We start from the raw sequence: 24,661 nt of genomic DNA, 5'->3' as shown, positions 1-24,661 counted from the left end.
ACTAAAACCTCTCTCACAAGCAAAACATGATCAAACCCAGAACTCATTGAGTCTTAATCACATGATGATGTGAACTAGTTTAGTGACACTAGTAAACTCTTGGATGTTGGTCACATGGCGATGTGACCTGTGAGTGTTAATCACATGGCGATGTGAACTAGATTATTGACTCTAGTGCAAGTGGGAGACTGTTGGAAATATGCCCTAGAGGCAATAATAAATTGATTATTATTATATTTCCTTGTTCATGATAATCGTTTATTATCCATGCTAGAATTGTATTGATAGGAAACTCAGTTACATGTGTGGATACATAGACAACACCATGTCCCTAGTAAGCCTCTAATTGACTAGCTCGTTGATCAATAGATGGTTACAGTTTCCTGACCATGGACATTGGATGTCGTTGATAACGGGATCACATCATTAGGAGAATGATGTGATGGACAAGACCCAATCCTAAGCCTAGCACAAAGATCGTGTAGTTCGTATGCTAAAGCTTTTCTAATGTCAAGTATCATTTCCTTAGACCATGAGATTGTGCAACTCCCGGATACCTTAGGAATACTTTGGGTGTGCCAAACGTCACAACGTAACTGGGTGGCTATAAAGGTACACTACAGGTATCTTCGAAAGTGTCTGTTGGGTTGGCATGAATCGAGACTGGGATTTGTCACTCCGTGTGACGAAGAGGTATCTCTGGGCCCACTCAGTAGGACATCATCATAATGTGCACAATGTGATCAAGGAGTTGATCACGGGATGATGTGTTATGGAACGAGTAAAGAGACTTGCCGGTAACGAGATTGAACAAGGTATCGGGATACCGACGATCGAATCTCGGGCAAGTACAATACCGCTAGACAAAGGGAATTGAATACGGGATTGATTGAATCCTCGACATCGTGGTTCATCCGATGAGATCATCGTGGAACATGTAGGAACCAACATGGGTATCCAGATCCCGCTGTTGGTTATTGACCGGAGAACGTCTCGGTCATGTCTGCATGGTTCCCGAACCCGTAGGGTCTACACACTTAAGGTTCGATGACGCTAGGGTTATAAAGGAAGTTTGTATGTGGTTACCGAATGTTGTTCGGAGTCCCGGATGAGATCCCGGACGTCACGAGGAGTTCCGGAATGGTCCGGAGGTAAAGATTTATATATGAGAAGTCCTGTTTTGGTCACCGGAAAAGTTTCGGATTTTATCGGTAACGTACCGGGACCACCGGGAGGGTCCCGGGGGTCCACCAAGTGGGGCCACCAGCCCCGGAGGCTTGCATGGGCCAAGAGTGGGAAGGGACCAGCCCCTGAGTGGGCTGGTGCGCTTTCCACAAGGCCCAAGGCGCAGCTAGGAGGAGAAGGGGGAAACCCTAGGCGCAGATGGGCCTAAGGCCCACCCTAGGGCGCGCCCCCCTCTTGGCCGCCCCCCTCCATCCCATCTAGGGCTGCCGCCCCCTAGGGGTGGGAACCCTAGAGGGGGCGCACCCTCCTCCCCTTCTCCTATAAATAGTGGGGGTTTTGGGCTGCCCAAGATACACGATTTGATCTCTCCCTGGCGCAGCCCTACCTCTCTCCTCCTCGTCTCTTGCGGTGCTTGGCGAAGCCCTGCTGGAGTACCACGCTCCTCCACCATCACCACGCCGTTGTGCTGCTGCTGGATGTAGTCTTCCTCAACCTCTCCCTCTCTCCTTGCTGGATCAAGGCATGGGAGACGTCACCGGGTTGTACGTGTGTTGAACGCGGAGGTGCCGTCCATTCGGCACTAGGATCTCCGGTGATTTGGATCACGACGAGTACGACTCCTTCAACCCCGTTCTCTTGAACGCTTCCGCATAGCGATCTACAAGGGTATGTAGATGCACTCTCCTTTCCCTCGTTGCTGGTTTCTCCATAGATAGATCTTGGTGACACGTAGGAAAATTTTGAATTTCTGCTACGTTACCCAACATGTTGTGTTTGCAACATGTCCTATGTTTCAAACGTCCAACTGCATCCGACACAGATCGACGAACACGACATGTGCTTTGTTGCAAACAATGAGCACAATCTGGCCTATGTTTCACACAAACAAGTCGCAGTGCAGATTCAACAACCCCGGAGCCGGCTGATTTTCTTCTTGCATTGGCCGGTCGACGCGTAGCACCGTCCAAAAACCTATAGTACTCCCTCCAGTCCATATTAATTATTATTGATTTAATACAAAGTTGTACTAAGTTAACGACAAATAATATGGACAGGAGGTAGTAGTACATTTTAACCAACATTGCTATCATTTTCCTCAGCTCCTCCCACTATATGCATTTCAGTTATATGATTATATCTGACAATCCATCCGAAAGACAGGCACCGTGTTCCTTCTCTTTTCCAGTTCAACTGTTCAAGGGATGTATTTGAATTACAAAATGGTGCCACCTTTTTTTTAGGAGAATGGTTCCACATTTCAGTTGTACTAACCCCACTGGAGCAACTTTCAGCAGCACAGATCACAGCACACCAACGTCCATTAAACAAACAAAACACATGGAGACTAGAAAGGGGAGAAGCTACTCAATCATATTCAAATGAGCTACTCAGCTCTAATCTAATGACTACGAGGAGGAAAGTAAAAAATCCTAAAACTCCAGGGGTGTCAACGCAAAACAAAAAGGCACGGACCCGGTTATTACTACGCGTCCCCAGCTAGCGAGCCCCCCTCCATCCGCTTCGCTCTCTCTCTCTCTCTCGGGGTGTGTCAGGTTTCTCTGTCTGGGCTCCCGGCATCGGCGGCGGCGCGGCGGCGGGCGGGCATTGGGAGGGAGCTCACGGCGGCCAGCGGCGGCAGGCGGAGCGGGCGCGGGAGCTCTCCGGCGGCCATGCCGCGATCCGGGGCGTGATCCCGCCGGGGATTGCTGGCCCGGGAGGGCCGCGGCGATGAACGGCGCGAGCGCCGGCGCCGGCTCCGGCGGCGAGGGGCCGCTGGTGTACCAGGCCTGGAAAGGGAACAATGTGAGCCCGCCGCCTCCCCTCTCCTCTACCCTCCCTTCCATGTTTCTCTCCCCCATTTTATCGGGTGCGCGCGCGGATCTGTGCGTCCTCGAGGTGGTCGCTAGATTGGCCTGCGGAAATGCATGCTAGGGTCCTTCGGCTGAGCTCCGCGTAGATGGTTGCTCGTTTTTTCCCCTTGTGTTTTACTACGATTTTGTGCATCGTGTGCTAGCCTTCTAGGGGAGTGTAGGTTCTGGGACATGTATGTGGTGTCCTTGTTCCTGTTCTTGTTCATGACAAGGACAGTAAACGCCAGTGGATAGTTTTGATTCGGCGCTAGTTAATGTGGTAAGGAGATGAGTTTTAGCTGAGACTTAATAGTTCTAGTAATGGATGTATTAATGGTCCTTCCACCTGATGATGCTAAATGTAAATATACATCTCGCTTCATCTTGTTCTTTCCCGAGGGAATTATGCATAGAGAAAGTGTCATTGGTGCCTACATTAGCTTGGGACGAAGTTGTCTGTAATTCTGTATGAGATCTTCAGACTGTTTTTGTGCAGGTAAGCAGTGGGGAAAATGTGACTGGGACTGATATGATGTACTGTCTATTTGCAGGTGTTTTTCCTCCAGGGGAGGTTTATATTTGGACCTGATGCGAGATCCTTGTTTGTCACCATGTTCCTCATTATCGCTCCAGTAACGGTCTTCTGTGTGTTCGTCGCGAAAGAATTGATGAATAGCTTCTCTTATGGCCTGGGGTTAACGGTGATGGTTGTGGCAGTTGTATTCACGGCATATGTGAGTACCATTTGTACCCCTTTCGGATCACCTTCTTCCTTGATTTTTAGATATGTCTTGCACTCAGTACATGCTATTGTTTGGGGATAGTCGGTGGGATCTTCATTACTTACAAGCTGCTTTTCAAGTTCAGATAATGTGCATGCTGTGAATCTTCTTTTTTTATGAAAGAGAGGGAGGCCTCCCTCCAATTTCCATTAAAAGAACCAATGTGGTTCAGTTACAAGGCTGTGAATATATTCTGGGTTTTATGTGATTACATGTCCAATCAATAGGAAGTCAGAAACATCTGAGTTGAAGTACAGTTTGTACTACTATGAGTATGTGCCTTTGTTTTAAATTGTTCGTTAATTTGCCGATTTGTTCAAGATAATATAGATCTGAACTATGATATTCGCTAACTGAACTGTAATACCTTCCTTGATCATGCATGGCATGTTTATCGCCCAATTGATCCTGATTTTATAAATGCAATTGAGTTTGAGGATATTAAGGAAGGGGGCCATAGCTTGTTGCATCCTTGCACTTGTTGGCAAGTAGCACTAGCATATTCTGATGCTGCTATCCCCTCATATCTTGCAAACTGGATATAAAATACAATGTTGTTGTCTCTGTTTGTGATTTTTCCTGGTAAACAGAAAAGTGTATGTATCCACAGTACTCTTCACTTACTGCTTTGGCATTTCTGTCACCTGTCACTTTGCAGGATTTGAGTCTTCTATTTCTCACTTCTGGGAGGGATCCAGGAATCATACCTCGAAATGCACATCCTCCAGAACCTGAAGGTTTTGAAGGCAATGCTGAAGTTGGAGCTAACCAGACTCCACCATTGCGTTTGCCCCGAGTGAAGGATGTTGTTGTGAATGGAATCACTGTGAAGACAAAGTACTGTGACACCTGTATGCTGTACCGGCCTCCTCGATGCTCCCATTGCTCTATCTGCAACAACTGTGTCGAGCGATTTGACCATCACTGCCCATGGGTTGGGCAGTGCATAGGACTTGTAAGTTCATTAACCGAATACATATACCTATAAATAGCATGCCCTACCTTTTTTTTGCATCGTCTTGTGCATGCCGCGCTCATATTTTGGTTCATGAGAATTTATCTACCCAAATGATAAGTGCCACACGTGTGGCACGAAGTAACACCGCCCTGACGTTTTTACAATTAAAATTGCCATACCGCGAGCACGGCCTTTTTCAATAAAATCATCGCGCAATAAATCAACAAAACCTAAAGTCATTTCGCGAGGTCTAAACTTGTTAGCTTGATTCACTTGCATATGCTGACAGAATAGTATACTAGCACTTCATATTGTGGTATATAGAGTTTCCTGTTTCATTATGCCCAGTTCTGTTTGATTGATAGATTCTGAAATAATTGAAGTGCTTACAAGTTTGCATATGATTGTGCAGCGGAATTACAGGTTCTTTTATATGTTCGTCTTCTCAACGACTCTTCTCTGCCTCTATGTCTTTGGATTCTCCTGGGTGTACATTATTAAGATCAGAGATGCGGAGCAGATAACAATATGGAAGGCAATGGCAAAGACCCCTGCGTCTATTGCTCTGGTTGTCTATACGTTTATCGCGGTTTGGTTTGTTGGTGGCCTCTCAGTGTTTCACTTGTATCTCATGAGCACTAACCAGGTAAGTGATGTTCCCTGAAATGGTATATTCCCAGTCTCGCATTGTGATCCGTTCTGTCAGTTGCTAACCATTGTTGCCTTTTACTGCTGTAGACAACATATGAGAACTTCAGGTATCGCTATGACCAACGGGCCAACCCATACAACAGGGGAGTCGTGGAGAACATCAAGGAGATCTTCTTCACGCCGATCCCTGCTTCCAGGAACAACTTCGGCGCCAGAGTTCCACAGGAGCAGGGCCTGAGGCCTCGCTCGACGAACGGTTTCATGAGCCCAAACATGGGGAGAGCTGTCGGCGACATCGAGATGGGCAGAAAGCCGGTGGCATGGGATGAGCCCAGGATGGCAGCTGAGATAGGCGACCTGGGAGGTCTGGGCAACTTGCTGGAGGACAAGGATGGCAGGTTCCGCAACGCATCACCAGATCTAAGCCGTGACGCCCTCGTGGTTGGAGGCTTGGATGAGCAAGGCTCCTCGGTGATGAACCCACCACGGACGAGCTGGGGAGTCGAAGCGGGCAGGTGATGGTGACTGGCCAATGTGGCCATGTAAGCAGCTATAGTGGAGGACTAAGGGGTGTATGTTAGTGCCAGCTTGTTCGTAGTTTGGTGTCCGGTTGAGACTCGAGGTCGCTGATGTTGTTATTAGGGCTATGACCTGGTTGTTAATTCTTGCATCATGTATCAGTGGTTTTTAAGCAGATTGTTGGTGTGTGAGGTCTCCAGTTGAGTAGAATCTTAATTGTGTCTGTATATAGTTTGGAGTGGTGAACCCGGAAATGGATTGGTTTGCTTTGGCTTCCGTTGTCAAAGATTGTGAACGGCATTGTACCTTTCAATTTATGCTGCCACTCCAAAGCTTGAATTTCTGCCTCTTTTTTAGTGGCCAGATGTTGATTTTGTTGTTGCTGCATTCCTTGTAGGAAACTTCACCATCTTGTTATTGCTCATGAAATGGCAGTGTGCTACTCTACTACTAGAAACATGCTCGCCCTGCTTTATATTTGGCTGAACACAGAAAAAAACACATGAAAGACGCGAAATCCTCAAATGCTGATCAAACACAGAAAACACACACAAAAGACGCGAAAATCGCGAAATCCTCAAAGGCTGACCAAACACAGAAAAAACACACAAAAGATGCGAAAAGCGCACATGAGTGCATTACTAGACGACGCTAGAATGTTGCCGAGGAGAAGCACAGGAGATTCGTCGCTACAGTGATAACCACCCACACTCATCAACGACACCTTAAGATTGTAACACCGGCATGCGCGATCACCATAGTGTCCATCAAAACAAACGCAAGTTTCACCCACAGTGCCGATGGGGAGGGGGAAGACCAAAGCAGCGCCCCAAGGGGAATGCGACACCTGCAGGCATCACCACCACCAGAGCCAAGACACAAAGCTTTCGCTTGACCCATCCAACCCTATGCGCCAATAGGACATTGCCACATACCCTACCTGATGAGGGACTATTGCAGCGATCGGGAACTCCAGATCCAGATCAGGGCTAGGCCGCCACCGCCTGCGACAACTTTGCCAGGACCACCAACAACCGTGCATCCCGCCACCCACATCTCCGAAACACATTGCCAAGACCTGCTAACACACTGCTCGCTAGAGAGCCAAGACATGTACTAGGCCGTCGCCCCGGCATCCTTGGCCACAAGCCCGCCCTCACGGCAAACCTCTCGACCACTGCAGGACAGGACGCACAACCCTCAAAAGATGAATTATTCGCGAACCAACTTATAGTTGGATGGTTAGGAGGATAGTGGTATCCCAAACCCATCAAGTCCCGTTGCTCGCATTATTCTAGATTTATTTTAGAATTTCAGCGGTGCGTGTTCAGTGGGAGGAGACGTTCCGGTCGACTACATGGCACCCGTGATGATTTCGTCAATCTCAAGATGATATGCCGGCTCAGTGTCTCGGACGTGCTCGTAGGAGTAGGGTGTGCGTGTGTGTTCGTAGGGGTGGATGAGTGTACGCGCGTATATATGAGCGCCTACGTCTTGTTCTAAAAAGGTGAATTATTCCAAAAAAAATTGGATTTTTGGGTAGCAAAATTAAATTTATCCAATAATGAAAGGAAAATGCACTTTTTTTCATCCGTATCGACGCCGCCACCGTCAAGCCCCCGCGCCCCCGCAATCCCTTCCTCTCTCTTCCTCGGCCAGGGTCGGCGGCCGCACCTTCGCCGTGGCCTCCGATTCCCTTTGCCATCGCTGGTCCTCCCCCTCCTTCGTCGCGGCCTCGGTCGACATAGGAAAGATCGCCCAATACCAACGAAGCGGAAGGACAAAGCCGTCGTCAGTGTCGTGTTTTGCGGCTCGTCGTCGTTCAGATTCGAGGTAAGGTGGGCGCACCGCGCCTCCTCCAAGGCTCCAACTCCTTCCGATCTGCTTATCCCAAATAGGAATTAGAGCAGCAGAGATTACATTCTCTTGCTGAATTTCCTCCTCGACACGCCTAATAGGCCGTGCTTCTGTCTCTGCAGGTCTCATGCTTCGATCTGATTTCTTACATGAGCAAGTGAAGAGCCGTGATTGCTGCATGTGTCTGCACAGTTTAAGTGGATTGGTAAATTCTGGAACTGCATTGGCTTCTCCACCGGCAAACAGTTGGAGAAACTACACAGATCAGGAGGTTGTCTGCCAACCAAATGTACGCTAATGCTTGCCTGGCGATCTGGAGATGCAGACAGTTGTGGATCGCACTTGCTTAATCTGCATGAATTTCTGCTTCAAGTACCTAGGCAGGCATCAGTGTAACAGCTACTCAGCTGATTTGAAGCAAATGGATGCTTACATTACAGGTAACTATATCATGACACACATCAGTTCATCTTTGAGTTGCAGAACCCAATCAAAGCACAATGATATCACACTTTGCATTAATAAGAAGTCAAATGTGTCCACAAACACCCCACTTTATTACATGATACTGTACACAAATGCAAATGATGTTCGATACAGAGGAAAGCCACACGAATTTAAATCCAAGCATAGATACAACCGTTTATGCTCAATTGGAGCCACTAGGGCACTCATGTAGAGCAAGTAAACGGACATACTTCAGTTGTAATGCACGCAGAACATAAACACGCAGCAGAAAGAAATCAACAGACAAGCAGAACATATTGCAATCCACACTAGCACACGCAAACCACACCATGGGATGAAAGGACAGGCCCTTCGGGTGTCAAACCTGTTTCTTCCAGCAGAGAGATAGTGCTGCAGCATCATCGTAATCCTCTTCTTCATATCCTTTTGCTTAGGCTTGAGTTTCTGGTCTGTTAATTTTAAGAGTAGGCTTGTTTTTATGGTATTTAATGGCCTCCCTCACCTGATCAGGGACTTGGCCACCAACACCGTTGACGTTGAACTCGAGCTCCTTCAATCTGGGAAGTTTCTTGATGCCGGAGAGAGATGTGGAAGATGACCAGACAATCTTCTCAAGCCTAGGAGCTGACCCGCTGTTGAAATCAATCTCGGTAATGGCTAAGCAGTCAACAACAAGAAGGTTGAGCCATAAGAACTCATCTTTTTTCAATGTAATCTTGTTCTGACTTCCACTCAAAGACTTGTCCAGGAGCACCAGAGAGCGTATATTTGGTTTCTTGGTGAGTGTTTGTAGAGCATCTTGCTCTAGCAATGTACCACGAAGAGTTAGCTTGGCTATCTGTTTGGCATCGTCAAGCAAACTGCCGCAGAAGCTGCTGTTCAACTCAAGCTCATTCAGTTTAAGAAGATTGTCAACTCCAGAAATAGAACATTTGCTGCTGATAGACAAAACCATCTTCTCGAGCTCACTGGCTGCCTCATCCTCAAAAGTAATATTAGTCAAGTCCAAGTCCTCAACAAGAAGGTACTTGAGGCATCTGAATTCACCTTCCTTGAAGTTCAGCTTGTGTTCGGTGCATACAATATGTTGGAGCCTGACACACCGTAACTTGGGCAACTTGGCAAGGACTTCCAGATCATCTTGGCTCAGCAGAGTGTGACATAGAGTTATCTTGGCAAGTTTGTTGTTGTCACCTTTTATGAACAATGGAAGAAGACGCCCCTTCTGTGTGGTTCCCCTGATGCTTAGACTCTCAAGGATCTTGGGGAAGTGTTTTAAGAGAGAGCCAGGCAACTCTGCACTGGAAGGAGTAGCCTTGCGTGGTGAGGCTACGGGAGTAGTAGTGATTGACAGAGAACGGAGGCACTCATGTGAGTCACCGATCTCCTGAAGCAAATTCCTGAGGTGGCTATCCATATCATGGATAACCACACCTAGCTTCCTCAGCTGCCATAGCTTTCCAATATCTTTTAAATCACGACTCTTCTGAGCCTTTACATTGGATAGTACCTCCATGTTTAGCATTTTGTCGACACTATGAGGAATCCGGGGACTGGATTCAAAATTGCTTGGATCAGTGTGACCAGCTAGCAGGCGCTTCAGCTTCAAGAGCAGGATATGTGTTGCTGCATGTGAAGGTATATCAGTTTGTCGGATATCCAGTACCTCTAGCTCACGGAGGTTGTTGATTTCACTTGGTAGCTGGGTAATATCTGTTTTCCTTAGGCTCAGATACTTGAGCAGTAACATCTTGCTGCAGATTTCCTTGAGGTACCGATGGTTCTTCTCAAGAAAGCACCGACAACCTTCTAGATCTAGCACCTTGAGCAGGGATACTTGAGATGATTTATAGAGCCCATGGAAGAATTGATCAATTCTATCAGAGCTGCGGAGTTGGAGATCATTGAAAATGGAGAAGTGGCGAGCCAAGTGATGTGACAGGCGTGTCTCCACAATGTGTTGTTTCCTGGCGATGGTGGTGATGAATCCATGAACTGAATCACTTACGACGCAGCTCTTTACTTTTCCCATGGCATCAATATCAGCAGGATCAACAAGGCACCGGCCAACGAGTGTGTCAAAACATCGGTTGGCCTGACGCACAGAACTGGGCCAATCTTCCTTGGATGTCAGCCCTTCTGCAACCCAGCGTGCAATCAAGGTTGACCGCCTGATCTTTTGTACGGGAGAGAAGATAGCTAGGTACAGCAAGCAGGACTTGTATTCTTTAGGCAGGTCATTGTAAGAGAACTTGAACATCACCTTAGCAATGCTGTTGAATGATATTGTTGGTAAAGCCCGCAGGGTGCTGTGCAGCTTGTGTAATTCCTCACCGCTCCTCTTGGGGTTAGCATACAGAGCATGAGTGAACACCTTCATGCAGAATTCATGTGGCTCACACTCGTACAAGATATCATGAAAAATTTGGGGGTTATAGCTGTCTTCATTCTTCTGCTGACTAGTAAGCTCGAGTACTGCATCATGGTAGAGGCCAGCAAGAGAATAGTCTATAGGTTCTCGCGGTGGATAGCAGTATTCTTTAGCCAGCTGGATGTCCTTCGCGGTGGTGACAATCATCAAATCAGCGCTGCAGTTTAACAGGCTCAAAGCATTTCTGGTATCCTCCCAAGCAGAAACATCCATCAGCTCATCAACTTTGAGGATAAACAGGGGGCATTCATAATTATTCGAGTCCGGAAGACGATTCAAGTTTTTTTTAATCTCGTCCACGAGCCCTTTGATCTTAAGCTGCTCTTTGAACTCGTGCTTCATTTTGTCCATCATCTGATCCGTGAAACGGGCAAATATGTTTTCAGAAACAGTTTGTGTGTTTTGATCCGGAGCACCAGGTTCACCTGTCCCTTCACTTTTGTCATATTTGCCTTGCTGCAGCTCCCGTAGGATGTCTTGTTTTGCGTCGTCGATGAGTTTTTTGATTTGATCCTCACCCAGTGTAGCTGTTGTGGTCTTTGTAGCTTGTTTGTCGAAGGATCTGTCCGAAGCTTGCAGGGGCTTGCTGCTGCTCTTGGGGAACAACTTCCGCAGGATGTGTGCATATTGTGCCTCATTGAGCTGAATCTGTGCCGTCAGCTGACCTTTGATTTCTCCGCCTCCTTCCTCCACCATATGCTTGGCTGTTTCCCCCCCTCCCCCGCCTCCTTCCTTCTCCTCCATATGTATGGTTGCTTCTCTTTCCCCGTCCTCCGTATGTTTGCCTGTTGCTTCTCCTCCTCCTCCTTCCTCCCTATGCTTAGCTGCAGCTTCTTTTCCTTCTTCTGCCCCCATATGCTTGGTTGCTTCTTCCTCTTCAAGATTCTTGTCCTTTTCCTTTGCTTCCATATGCTCTTTAAGCTTCTTGACAATGATGTTGCTGTTGTCCCACACTGGTAACCTATGCATGTCTTTGGTCTTCCCTTTTTGATCTTGTTGCGACGCTGCCTGGAGCAGCAGCTGAAGTAGTACATCTAGGTCCAACTGGTCAAAATTATCCTGCAGCTTGTCGCCCTTATTCTCTAGTCGACCTTGAATGTCACTTCTGATTTTGTCAATCTTATCATAAATCTTCATCTCTTTGATATTCTCATCAATTTGAAGAAGAGCAATAGCCCTCTTCTTTTCATTGTAAATTTGCAATCTTCTCATGTAAGCTGACCAAGGGTCAAGATACTTCTCCTCCACTTGGCCTTCTGTGCTTTGATCCTGGGGTTGGGATTTGGCATGCTTGAGCTCGCGTAAAATGTAGAAGAGAACTTCCTTGGGTCGTAGCGGCGCAAAATGCAGGTGCACAGCTGGGATGTCAACCACGACAATGCGATGGTAGCCGCCCTCCGGGTTTTGACTCAAAAGCCAAATTTTTTGTACAAGAGCGATGAGGTCCTGATATGTGTAGGGTGCCGCCACCACGACCATGGACAAACTTTCGCTGGCTTGTGAAGGAACTCCATATGCCCACTTCCATAGCTTTGCCTTGACGTAGTCGTCTAGAGTGCGAGGCTCAATGAAGGCTCTTCGAGCAGAATGACCGCTGGCTACCATCACCCCCATGAGTTGATCGTCACCGTTTTCTTCTTCTTCATCATCGTCGTCCCCAACAGCAGCATAGCCACCAACCATAGCAGCCTTCGATGACGATGCTGCCGTCGGAGGCGATTGCTCCTTCCCTGACTTGGCTGGAACCTCCACGCCATATCTCATCCGCCGCTCGCCAACGTCGCGCGCCCGCTCCTTGAGCAGGCGCAGCTGCTGAGCCGCACGGTGCTGTGCGACCAGCTTGTGCAGGAACCAGGTCGCCCACCAGAGGTAGCCACGGAGCCCGCCCCTGGCACGGTGGATGTCAGGGTTCCCCCTGTAGAGGTAGAGGTCGATGCAGTTGTTGCAGTCCTGGGCGAGCAGCCGCACCTGGTTCATCCAGGTGCGCACCTGCTCATCGTGCTCGCCGCCGGGGGGTGCCGACTTGGCCAGGTGCGTCAGGAAGCTCTTCATGCTCTCCATCTCCTCCTTGATGAACTGTACGTCGTCCCGGACGCCACGCAGTAGCCGCGCCTCACTGCGTATGACGACCAGCAGGGAGCTCACGGCGCCCGCCGCGAGCTCGGCCATGGCTCCCTCTCCTTGTGCCGGCTGGTTGGGTTGGTTTCTAGTTGAATTGGTGGAGGCTAGCTGAGCTGGGTGGTGGCGACGACGCACACATTCTTCCCCTCGTATGGGAGAGCCAGAGGAGGGAAAAGAAAGAAACGAACCAGTTCAAAGCGTGCCTATGTAATCGCTGGGTCCAGTGCACGCTCTTCCAGAAACGAATCTTCTTTTCTTCTTTATTTAAGATCGTCCAGAAACGAATCGGTTCGAAGCGTGCCTCTGTAATCATTGTGTCCATGGCTCCTCGACGAATCGCCCTCTCACCCCATGGGGGATGGGCTGATGTTCACTCAGCCCGTGCTGTGAGGAGGCTTGATCGCTTCTGTCTCTTGACACATCATAGTGAAAAAATACTTCCTTCGTAAGCTAATATAAAAGCGTTTAGACCACTATTTTAATGATCTAAACGCTCTTATATTAGTTTACAGAAGGAGTATATAGACAATCATCTAAATGCATCGTCTCTTAGACCTCTTGTACTAGGTAGAATCATACCACGTATATGATACTAGTCTATAATATTATCTAAATCAAGTCAAATCTTAACTAAATCAAAACTTTTTTTTACTTTCCCATACCCATATTCAAATCTTACGAAAATCTAGAATATGTTAGGTGCAACGTATATGTCGGACATGATTGCTGTTGAGCCATTAGAATATATATGTCCCTGTTACAATGCATGGATAATTAGCTAGTCTTATTTAATTGTTTGTAGAATCCCAATATGAGTTTCTAGACAAGATCTTTGACATTAACTTTTCTCGTTTCACAAGCTATGATGTTGTATCCTAATATGAACCCCAATATGAACCGACCAGTGAGCCGGGATGTTGAAACGGTGAGCTGTGACCAACAGGAGAGGGCGACCGACGACGAGCTGAGATGGTACGACGTGCGAGGGAGCGGAGTTGCGATGGTGTATCTAGGTCATGGGACCGGGCGATGAGGAGAGGAGCCGACAACCAGCACCTCCGCGTGATGGATATGTGGGGATTTTTTTTGAATCGTGCCTCGACAGGTGACCGGCAGACGCCTGACACTGCCCGAACGAAAATCACTGTTTTATCCAATCTTAGAGCAACTCTAATAGGGCGACCCAGTCCGTCCGGGTCTGTTTGGGTCAGCGCGGACAAAAGCGGCGGCTCAACGCGTTGATCCAAACGGACGCGTGTCCGTTTTTCGTCCGTGGGTGACCCGTTCCCGGCCTAATTTTGAACCGGATTTGTGTCGGCGCGGATACGAGACGGACACGCGCGCGCCTACTCCTTCTCCTGGGCCCGCCTGTCGGTGGCAGCCATCACCATTTCCCTCCATTTCCCCAAAAACACTCCCGCCCGTGCGCGCTCCCGCCCCCCAACCAGCCATGGAGGACGCCATCGACCTCGACGCCGCCGCCGGCCTCGCCTCCCTCACCTCGTCCGACGCCGTCGCCCCTTCCGGGAAAGGCAAGCCTCGTGCCCCGCGCAAGACTGCCGCCGCAACCAAGCCAAAGAAGGCACTGACACCCGAACAACGGGCAAGGGAGTCGGCCAAGAGGAAGGGCCGGAGGCACGCCGCGGATGCGAGGGATGAGGCCGCCGTGCAGGCCGCCGCCGTCGCCGCCGCATAGCAGGAGTTGACCAACGCCCGCGTCGCGGTGGCAATGAGGGAGGCGCTCCACATGCTAGGGGTAAACCCTAGCCAGCACAGCCTCGTCCAAGCCGTCATCGCCGCGACCAGCACCGGCTCGTCGGCGTTTCCTCGAATGGTGCTGCCCGACTCACCCCGCGCGTCGGCTTGCAACCCGGTCCCCGACTTCCACGTCTACCCGCAGGCCTCCCGCCTCTCCGGGGAGTGCTCGCCTGACGTGAGCATGGTCGCGCCTTCCACGCCCGCGCCCGCGCCCATCGACCTCAACGCCACCCCGGTGGTCGGTGGCTTGTCATCCGGCGGCACGAGGAAACGCGCGCGGCAAATGCCGGCCGGCGGGCTCCTGGACGCCCGTAACCTGTTCGAGGAAATGCCGTCTGCCGTCGGCGAGGACTACATGCAAAACCTCATCTTCGAGGATGGTGCGCCGGGCGCTGGCTACGATCCCGACGAGACACAAAGCCAGGACGGCCGCGGGGCGTTCACGCCGGCCGCTGGCTATGATCCCGATCAGGCGGCATTCATGCGTGATCAGGTCGGCATCGACCTGGACGGCTTCCCCCTCGACCACGAGTTCCCGGACGACTACGGGCTAGAGGAAGAGGACGAGTGCGACATCGAAGTGGAGCCTTTTTTCTTGGACGAGCTCGCCAACCAAGCCGCCGGTCCTAAGTCGAAGCACAAGAGCAAGCGCACGAAGGCGTACACAACTGCCGAGGGCAAGCTTCTTTGCGAGTGTTGGCGAGACATTGGACAAGACCCAAAGACGGGCGCCGAGCAAAAGCATTCGACCTTTTGGACTCGTGTGCACCGAGAGTTTCATGAGCGCAAGAAGTTTCCACCTTACCAATTTGGGAGCACGTGCGGGTGGGTCTCCATTTCCAAGCGGTGGAGGGTGATCCAACAAGAGTGCAACAAGTTTTGCGCCACCCTTGAGAGCGTCAAGGCCCGCCCTGTGAGCGGCATCGGCATGCAAGACATGGTATGATAGCAAGTAAGCCGCCCTCTTTTGTGTCATCAAGACCATCCTTTTACGTCTTCATTTGCTATCACTTGCCCATATGCTTGCATGGAAATATTTTGTAGGCATTTCAAGCTTTGAAGGCATTCAAGGTTCAACACAATGGCAAGTGCTTCAACCTCTCCCATTGCTATCGGGTCATCAAGGACGAAGGGAAGTTCAAAACGCAATATGTCGCACTCAAAGGCACGTGGGGGGAAGAAAGCCGTGGAGGATGTTGGGGAGGGCGAGCCGGCACGGCCGCGGGGGAAGACCAACTCCAAGGAGGACAAGCAAGATGCGGCCACCAACTCCTTGATCGCAAGCATGGACGGCATGCTGAATAAGGACTCAAGGGAGGAGGAGCGCCGACGTTTCAAGGCGGAGCAAATGGATGGTTTTATGGAGATCCAAAGGAGGAGGCTTGATCTTGACGCCGAGAAGCAAGCCAAGATGTTCGAGTTCGAGGCGGAGAAGCAAGCCAAGATGCTAGAGATCGAGGCCGCCAACGGCAAGACCAAGGCGAAAGAAGTGGCTCTTGCGAGCATGATGACCGGGGTGGAGATCATGAAGGTGGATCTCAACACAGTGTCGCCAAGGAAGATGTCGTGGTTCGAGAAGATGCAGGCCGACATGTTCAAGTTCGACGACGAGTGATCTATAGCGGCGAGGGCCATCTTTTTTGTATGCCGGCAGGTGTGCCGGCATGACCACGGGAGCCACGATGACGTGGTCGAACTCAAGTCCCACCCTTTTTTGTGTGCTGGCATGTGTGCCGGCCGGCTGGCGAGTGCGCCAGCATGAACTGTGGTGATATTTTCTGAAGCCGGCATTGTATGCCGGCGCTGGCATGGTGCCGGCATGAGACATGGTCGCTGGCATGATCGGCCGTGGGCCCTTTTTATTTAAAAGTTGAATGCGGGTATGAAATGGGTCAGCGCGTTGGGCGCATTGCCGACCCAAATGCAAAACTGGGTGGACGCCGGGCGAGCGGCCGACCCAAACAGACAAAAAGCAGACAAATGCGCCATCCGTTTGGGTCGGCTGGGTGGAGTTGCTCTTAGCCATTATCGTAGTTGTTTACTGATAAATGAATTACTTTATGATAATGGATCACGCCAAAAAAGTTGTTCGGGGCGAATCAATTTGTGGTTGGATAGTTAGGAGGATAATGATATCTCCTGTCCACGAGAGTTCAAGTTTTAGACTTGACATTGGTGCTTGTATAAATTTATTTTAGGTCTTTCGATGATATGCATTTAGTAAAAGGAGACGTGTATGTGGCGACTTCGCCATAATGTGTCGGTTCAGTCTTTTGGAGGTACTCATAAGAGTAGGGTATGTGTGCCCGCATAGAGATGAGTGTATATGTGTATGTACGAGGGTCTACGTCTGAACAGAAAAAGTGAATTATTCCAGAAAAGAGAGTGAATTATTTTGGTAGCAAAATTAAATTTCTCCAGTAAAAGAAAATGCACTTCCTCGTCTCATCCGTATCCACGCCGCCGCCGTCAACCCACCGCGCCCCCGTATGGTCAAAAAAAAAAAACCCACCGCGCCCCCGCAACCCCCTTCTCTCTCTTCCTCTGCCAGGGCCGGCGGCCGCACCCTCGCCGTCGCCTCCGACTCCCTGCTGCTCTCCCTCCCCCTCCTTTGTCGCAGCCTCGATCGATATCGAAAAGATCGCCCAGCACCAACGAGGAGGAAGGACAAACCGTCAGTGTCATCTTTTGCTGCTCATCGCCGTTCACGGATTGGAGGTAAGGTGGGGGCACTGCGCCTCCTCCAACTCCTTCTGATCTGCTGATCTCAAAGAGGAATAAGAGAAACAGACATTACTACATTTTATTGCTGAATTTTTCCCGTTACAGTTACACATTTCTGCAGGTCTTATGCTTACACAGTTACACATTTCAAGTGAAGAGCGCTGCATGCGTCTGCACATTTCAAGTGGATTGGTAGGTGATAGACTGCTAGTGCTCCTCTCCACCGCTGCAAATCGTTACACAAGTTTTTTTTTTCTGAATGAATTGCAGTAGATGGACACATCCTATTCTACGCGAGCAGAGGAACTTCTCAGCATACCGGCTTCTTCAGCAGCAAACAACGGGAGAAACTACGCGAGCTACCAACTAAATACACGCCAACATACAGCTGAAAACAATGTCTATTCTTCGCTAATGCTTGCCTGGCAATCAGGAGACGCAGACAGATTGTGGATCACACATTCTTAATCTGCATATGGTTCTGCTTCAAGTACATCGTCAGCCATTACTGTAAGAGCTACTTAGCTGGTTTGAAGCAACGGATGCTCTACATCACAGGTAACTATATCTGTATATCATGACACACACCAGTTCATCTTTGAGTTGCAGAACCCAGTCAAAGCATATTGATATCACACTGTATATTTTAATAAGAAGTCAAATGTGCGATAAAGCATCGTACTTATTACATGAAACCGTACACGAATTCATATGATGTTCGATACAGAGGAAAGCCACACAAATTCAAATCCAAGCATAGATACAACCGTTTATGCTCAATCAAAGCCACTAGGGCACTCAGGTAGAGCAAGTAAACGGAAATACTTCAGTTGCAATGCACGCTGGAATATAAACACAAAGAAATTAACAGACAAGCAGAACATATTGCAATCCACACTAGCACACGCAAACCATACCGTGGGATGAACGGAGGGGCCCTTCCGGTGTCAAACCTGTTTCTTCCAGCAGGAGAATGTTGCAGCATCGTTGTCATCCTCTTCTTCATCTCCTTTTGCTTCATTTCGAGTTTCTGGTCCATTATGTTTAAGACTAGGCTTGTTTTTATGATTTTCAATGGCCTTACCCACCTCATTGGGGACTTTGTCACCGTTGAACTCAAGCTCCTTCAATCTTGGAAGTTTGTCGATGCTGGAGAGAGATGTGGAAGATGACAAGACAATTTTCTCGAGCCTAGGAGCAGACCCGCTGTTGAAGACAATCTTGGTGATGGCCGAGCAGTCGACAACAAGGAGGTTGAGCCATAAGAACTCATCTTTTTTCAATGTAATCTCGTTCTGACTTCCACCAAAAGACTTGTCCAGGAGCACCAGAGTGCGTATATTTGGTTTCTTGGTGAGTGTTTGTAGAGCATCCAGCTCTAGCAATGTACCACAAAGAGTTAGCTTGGCTATCTGTTTGGCATCGTCAAGCAAACTGCCACAGAAGCTGCTGTTCAACTCAAGCTCTTTCAGCTTAAGAAGATAGTCAACTCCAGAAATAGAGCATTTGCTGCTGATAGACAAAACCATCTTCTCGAGCTCACTGGCTGCCTCATCCTCAAAAGTGATATTAGTCAAGTCCAAGTCCTCAATAAGAAGGTACTTGAGGCATCTGAATTCACCTTCCTTGAAGTTCAGCGTGTGCTCGATGCATACAATGTGTTGGAGCCTGACACACCGTAACTTTGGCAGTTTGGCGAGGACTTCCAGATCATCTTGGCTCAGCAGAGTGTGACATAGAGTTATCTTGGCAAGTTTGTTGTTATCACCTTTTATGAACAATGGAAGGAGACGCCCCTTCTGTGTGGTTCCCTTGATGCTTAGAGACTCAAGAATCTTGGGATGTTTTTTTAGGTAAGGTACATTGACTTCTGGTAACTCTGCCTCATGTGGTGCGACTACGGGAATAGTGATTGACAGAGAACAGAGACACTCATGTAGGTCACTGATTGCCTTGAGCAAATTCTTGAGGTGACTATCCTTATCATCGATAACCACACCTAGCTTCCTCAGTTGCCATAGCCTTCCAATATCTTTTAAATCATGACTCTGCTTGGCCTTGACATTGGATAGTACCTCCATGTTTACCATTTTGTCGATCCTATGAGGAATCCAGGGATTAAATTCAAAATTGCTTGCATCAATGTGACCAGCAAGCATACGCTTCAGCTTCAGTAGCAGGATATGTGCTGTTGCATGTGGAGGCACCTTAGTCTCTCGGATATCCAGTACCTCTAGCTCACGGAGGTTGTTGATTTCACTGGGTAGCTCGGTAATATCTGTTCTCCTTAGGCTCAGATACTTGAGCAGTAACATCTTGCTGCAGATTTCCTTGAGGTACCGCTGTTTCTTCTTAAGAAAGCACATACAACCTTCTAGATCTAGCACCTTGAGCAGGGATACTTGAGATGATTTAGAGAGCCCCTTGAAGAATTGATCAATTCTATCAGAGCTGCGGAGTTGGAGATCGTTGAAAATGGAGAAGTGGCGAGCCAAGTGATGTGACAGTCGTGTCTCCACAATGTGTTGTTTTCTGGCGATGGCAGTAATGAATCCATGGACCGGATCACCAACGATGCAGCTCTTTACATTTCCTGTGGTACCAATATCAGCAGGATGAACAAGGCACCGGCCAACGAGTTTGTCAAAACATTGGTTGGCCTGTCGCACAGAACTGGGCCAATCTTCCTTGGATGTCAGCCCTTCTGCAACCCAGCGTGCAATCAAGGTTGACCGCCTGATCTTTTGTCCGGGAGAAAAGATAGCTAGGTACAGCAAGCAGGACTTGTATTCTTTAGGCAGATCATTGTAAGAGAACTTGAACATCACCTTAGCGATGTTGTTGAATGATTTTGTTGGCAAATCTTTAAGGGTGCCGTGCAGCTTGAGTAGCTCCTCATCGCTCCTCTTGGGGTTTGCATACAAAGCATGAGTGAAGACCTTCATGCAGAATTCATGTGGCTCACACTCGCACAAGATATCATGAACAATTTGGGGATTATAGCTGTCTTCATTCTTCTGCTGACTGGTAAGCTCGAGCACTGTATCATGGTAGAGGCCAGCAAGAGAATAGTCTATAGGTTCCAGCCGTGGATAGCAATATTCTTTAGCCAGCTGGATGTCCTTTGCAGCGGTGACAATCATCAAATCGGCGCTGCAGTTTAGCAGGCTCAAAGCATTTCTGATATCCTCACATGTGGAAACATCCATCAGCTCATCAACTTTAAGGATAACCAGGGGGCATTCACACTTATCCCAGAACGGATGAGGATTCAAGTTATTTTTAATCTTGTTCACGAGCCCTTTGATCTTGAACTGCTCTCTAAACTCATGCTTCATTTTTTCCATCATCTGGTTCACGAAACCGGCAAATATTTTGTCAGAAACACTTTCTGTGTTTTGATCCGTAGCTGCAGGTTCACCTATCCCTTCACTCTTGTCATGTTTGCCTTGCTGCAGCTCCCGTAAGATATCTTCCTTTGCTTTGTGGATGAGTATTTTTATTTGATCCTCACCTAGTGTAGACGTTGTTGTCTTTGTAGCTTGCTTGTCCAAGGATCTGTCTTGAGACTGCACGGGCTTGCTGCTGCTACTGCTCTTGGGGAACAACTTCTGCAAGATGTGTGCATATTGTGCCTTGTGGAGCTGAATCCATGTCGTCTCTTCTCCTTCTTCATCATCGTCGTCATCTTCTTCTCCTTCTTCTTCATCATCGTCGTCATCTTCTTCTCCTTCTTCATCGTCGTCGTCGTCATCATCATCATCATCATCATCATCATCTTCTTCTTCTTCTTCCTTTTCCTCCTCCTCCTCCTCCTCCTTATCTGTGGTTACTTTTCGCCCCCCATCCTTCGTATCCTCCTCCCAATGTATGGCTACTTCTCCTCCCCCCTCCTCCATATGTTTGCGTGTTACTTCTCCTCCTCCTTCCTCTTTCATATGCTTCGCCGCAGCTTCTTCTCCTTCTTCCACCCCCATATGCTTGGCAACTTCTTCGTCTTCAAGCTTCTTGTCCTTTTCCTTTGCTTCCATATGCTCCTTAAGCTTCTTGACGATGATGTTCGTTTTGTTCCACGCTGGTAATATATGCATGGCTTTGTCCTTCCCGTTTTGATCTTGTTGAGACGCTGTCTGGAGCACCAGCTGAAGTAGTTCGTCCAGGTCCAACTGGTCAGAATTACCCAGCAGCTTGTCACCCTTTGGTTGTCCGTCGCCCTTTGCTAGTTGACCATGAATACCACTTTTGATTTTGTCAAGCTTTTCATCAATCTTCATCTCTTCAATAATCTCCTTGATATCAAGAAGAGCACTCTTCTTTTCATGGTAAATTTGCCATCTTCTCAGGTAAACTTCCCAAGATTCAAGATTCACCTGGCCTTCTGTGTCTTGCTCCTTGGGGTTGGATTTGGCAAGCTTGAGCTCCCGCAGAATGTAGAAGAGAACCTCCTTGGGCCGTAGCGGCATAAAATTGGGGTGCACGGCCGGTATGTCAACCACGACAATGCGATCGTAGCCGCCCTTTGGGTTTTGACTGAAAAGCCACATTTTTTCTACAAGAGCGAGGAGGTCCTGATATGTGTAGGTTGCCACAACGACCGTGGACAAACATTCGCCGGCGGTATAAGGAATTCCATTGAACCACTCCCATAGCTTTGCGATGACGTAATCGTCCAGAGTACGTGGCTCGGTGAAGGCTCTTGGACCAGAAGATCCGCCTGTCGCCAGTGGCCCCACGAGCTGGCCGTCACCGTCATCTTCTTCGTCGTCCTCGGCCCCAGCAGTAGCATAGCCACCTGCCGCAGCAGCCCACGACGATGACGATGCCATCGGAGCCAATTGCCCCTTCCCTGACTTGTCCGGGACCTCAACGCCATACCTCAACCGCCGCTCGCCGACGTCACGCGCCCGCTCCTTGAGCAAGCGCAGCTCCTCGGCCGCGCGGTGCTGTGCGGCCAACTTGTGGAAGAACCAGGTCGCCCACCAGAGGTAGCCTCGGAGCCCTCCTCTGGCGCGATGGATGTCAGGGTTCCCCCTGTAGAGGTAGAGGCCGATAGAGTTGTTGCAGTCCTGGGCGAGCAGCCGCACCTGGTTCATCCAGGTGCGCACCTGCTCGTCGTGCTCGCCGCCGGGGGGCGCCCACCTGGACAGGTGCGCCAGGAAGCTCTTCATGCTTTCCATCTCCTCCTTGATGAACTGCACGTCGTCCCGGACGCCGCGCAGCAGCAGCGCCTCACTGCGGATGACGACCAGCAGCGAGCTCACGGCGCCCGTCGCGAGCTCGGCCATGGCTCCTTCCTCTCCTTCCGCCCGCCGGCGGGTGGTTTCTGGTCGAACTGGTCTCGCTCTCGCCGGAGGAGCGATATGCTAAGCTGGGAAATGGCGAGGACGCACTGCATGGGATGCTTTCTTGCGCCACGCACTAATTTAATTATCGAACAGTGTCGTCATTCACGCTTGTGCACGTGCTCTCTCGCCGCCACTGTTTTAACCCTAATACTTTTTCTGAGGAAATTTAACCCAAATACTTAAAAGTGCGCGCCCACTATTTGAACCTTGGTCTAATCTCCAATGCGTAGTAGGAGCTCTCGACACTTTCCGACAAGCAAACACGCCGCCCCATCTCCAATGCGTAGTAGGAGCCCGGAACAGTAGTATACACTCTACTAGTAGTAATTAATCCCGTTCCATGGCCCACCATGATTGTCTGGTTCATTTTCTTTTTCTTTTCTCTTTGGCAGTACATGATTGGAGCAGCATGCATATGCTTGGAATCATTTCTCGTCACGTGAGGGGTGCTTTGATATTTCAGTTTTGCTAAGTCTCAGTCGATGGAGACTTTATTATGTCTCAATTTATGGTATCTTCTTTTGATTTTGCATGAAGATTCGTGTAAAATAAATTTTTTTTGTTTTTTTCTTCTTACATACTATATCATTTAACTTAGACTTGGTTAAGTTTCAGTCGACTGAAATTTAGGCACACCCTTGATATTTTTGTTTGTATCGTGCTCTGTTTGTCATCCGTTCTGTTTTTGATTTGGTGGCGAGGACGCACACATTCTTCTCGTCCGGGAGGGCCAGAGGAGGATGTACGAGTGTTGAATTGGTTCAAAGGAATAGGGCGCGCCTCTATAATTGTTGTTGTTGGGGGTTCAGTGCACGAGCTGAACGGGTTTCAAGATGGCCTGACGCCCTCACGGGCCACGCACTGATGTAAATCTTGACTTGACTTGACGAACGGTGTCGTCAAGGGCGTTCACACGCACTGCGATGAACGTTGTAGCCAATTGCATTTGCTGCCTCAATAGCCCAAAGGTACCCGAGGTATAGTACGCGACAAATCCTGTCGGTGGATAGAGAAATTGATGGGGTTTGCAATGATCTGGGACCCTGGCTCGTGAATGAATTCATGATGATCAAATGACAATGAGCGGTTGGGGCTGCCATGGGCACCTCTTGTGACAATCATTTGCGCTATACTATTCCACTTGGCCAAAGTAATTGCTTCTTGAACAATACTACAAGCTTATTTACCATGTTTACTCTGATGCTTGTGGCGCACCACCCAAATTTCTCAGGGGGTGTATATACTGCACTGATGCTTGTGGTGCACAATAACCCAATCCCCGCTAGTACTAGTTTGCTCGATCCGAGTATCTCAAACTATGTTTCATTTTTCATCTGATCTTTTTTTGTGACAACATAGATTCATATTGTGTGAATGTGTTAAATTTTAGCGTATTTTCTATGCAGTTTTTTTTTGCATAGCTTACCAGGCTTGGCGCCTGGTAAATTTTAGCGTATTTTGAACATTTATAAATTAGCTAAACTAAATCAGGTGCATCGACAATACCAAATATTGCGGTGTATCTGATAAGATCATCTCTAGCAGATCCCACAAGTCGTCATCCTGAAAAAATCATTTACGGTATCCCATAAATGATTATTACAGTAAACGATTTTTCAAGACGCCGGGCGCACTGCAAGAATAGATCCCGCATAGGACACAAATTTAAACAAACTACTTCGCGCTAAAAACAGGTCGCTGGAGTTCACCAAACCAACATAACATACGGGAGTTCACACGCATAGCATGGGGGAGGGGGGGGGGGGTAGTACAAACCATAATTAAACATAATTAAAATTTTAAAACACATAGCTTAAAGATCTATGTTGCTATCGTGATGGGGTGGAGGCTCGTTGCAGTGTAGAGTGTTGTAGATTAGCGTGGAGCAGATGGTCGCGTGCACCTGGAACTCCTCCAGGAGCGCCGGCACACGCGCGGCCGCATCTACATCTCCGTCTGCGGTAGCCTCCTTCGTGTTGAACCACGCGACCTCCACCTCCCTACGACGCTCC

The 24,661-nt window shown here is 48.8% G+C and overlaps 3 protein-coding genes and 1 long non-coding RNA gene across 4 annotated transcripts; 2 read left to right on the top strand and 2 right to left on the bottom strand.

Annotated features, from left to right (window-relative positions):
* The first annotated feature begins 2,718 nt into the window (after positions 1–2,718).
* On the top strand, positions 2,719–6,294 carry LOC125545809 (putative protein S-acyltransferase 7). The gene is made up of 5 exons (XM_048709843.2): positions 2,719–2,988; positions 3,587–3,769; positions 4,476–4,772; positions 5,188–5,421; positions 5,514–6,294. Exons 1-5 carry the CDS (start codon positions 2,914–2,916, stop codon positions 5,943–5,945), a joined length of 1,221 nt encoding a protein of 406 aa, XP_048565800.2. The 5' UTR covers positions 2,719–2,913; the 3' UTR covers positions 5,946–6,294.
* Positions 6,295–8,250: 1,956 nt separating this feature from the next.
* Positions 8,251–13,117, bottom strand: LOC125545808 (uncharacterized). The gene has a single exon (XM_087513861.1). It carries the CDS (start codon positions 12,868–12,870, stop codon positions 8,701–8,703), a length of 4,170 nt encoding a protein of 1,389 aa, XP_087369987.1. The 5' UTR covers positions 12,871–13,117; the 3' UTR covers positions 8,251–8,700.
* A 3,964-nt stretch (positions 13,118–17,081) lies between these two features.
* Positions 17,082–23,294, top strand: LOC125545807 (uncharacterized). The gene is made up of 4 exons (XR_007300264.2): positions 17,082–17,298; positions 17,426–17,496; positions 17,575–17,862; positions 23,042–23,294. It is a non-coding gene; the product is annotated as an uncharacterized LOC125545807 (long non-coding RNA).
* On the bottom strand, positions 17,931–22,907 carry LOC125545806 (uncharacterized). Its single transcript, XM_048709842.2, has one exon. It carries the CDS (start codon positions 22,587–22,589, stop codon positions 18,252–18,254), a length of 4,338 nt encoding a protein of 1,445 aa, XP_048565799.2. The 5' UTR covers positions 22,590–22,907; the 3' UTR covers positions 17,931–18,251.
* Positions 23,295–24,661: the final 1,367 nt, after the last annotated feature.

Source organism: Triticum urartu, chromosome 3A (assembly GCF_056163025.1).
Source record: "Triticum urartu cultivar PI428250 chromosome 3A, HENAU_Tu73, whole genome shotgun sequence".
NCBI classification, from domain to species: Eukaryota; Viridiplantae; Streptophyta; class Magnoliopsida; order Poales; family Poaceae; genus Triticum; species Triticum urartu.
Note: the sequence above shows the minus strand (reverse complement) of the source record. Positions and strands in the feature narration are given on the sequence as shown.

Excerpts from the sequence above, each read along its gene's own strand:
- LOC125545809 (XM_048709843.2), top strand. The coding sequence starts at position 2,914 with ATGAACGGCGCGAGCGCCGGCGCCGGCTCCGGCGGCGAGGGGCCGCTG. Across the intron at positions 2,989-3,586 it reads AGGCCTGGAAAGGGAACAAT|GTGTTTTTCCTCCAGGGGAG; the intron begins GTGAGCCCGCCG and ends GTCTATTTGCAG. Across the intron at positions 5,422-5,513 it reads ATCTCATGAGCACTAACCAG|ACAACATATGAGAACTTCAG; the intron begins GTAAGTGATGTT and ends TTACTGCTGTAG.
- LOC125545808 (XM_087513861.1), bottom strand. The coding sequence starts at position 12,870 with ATGGCCGAGCTCGCGGCGGGCGCCGTGAGCTCCCTGCTGGTCGTCATA.
- LOC125545806 (XM_048709842.2), bottom strand. The coding sequence starts at position 22,589 with ATGGCCGAGCTCGCGACGGGCGCCGTGAGCTCGCTGCTGGTCGTCATC.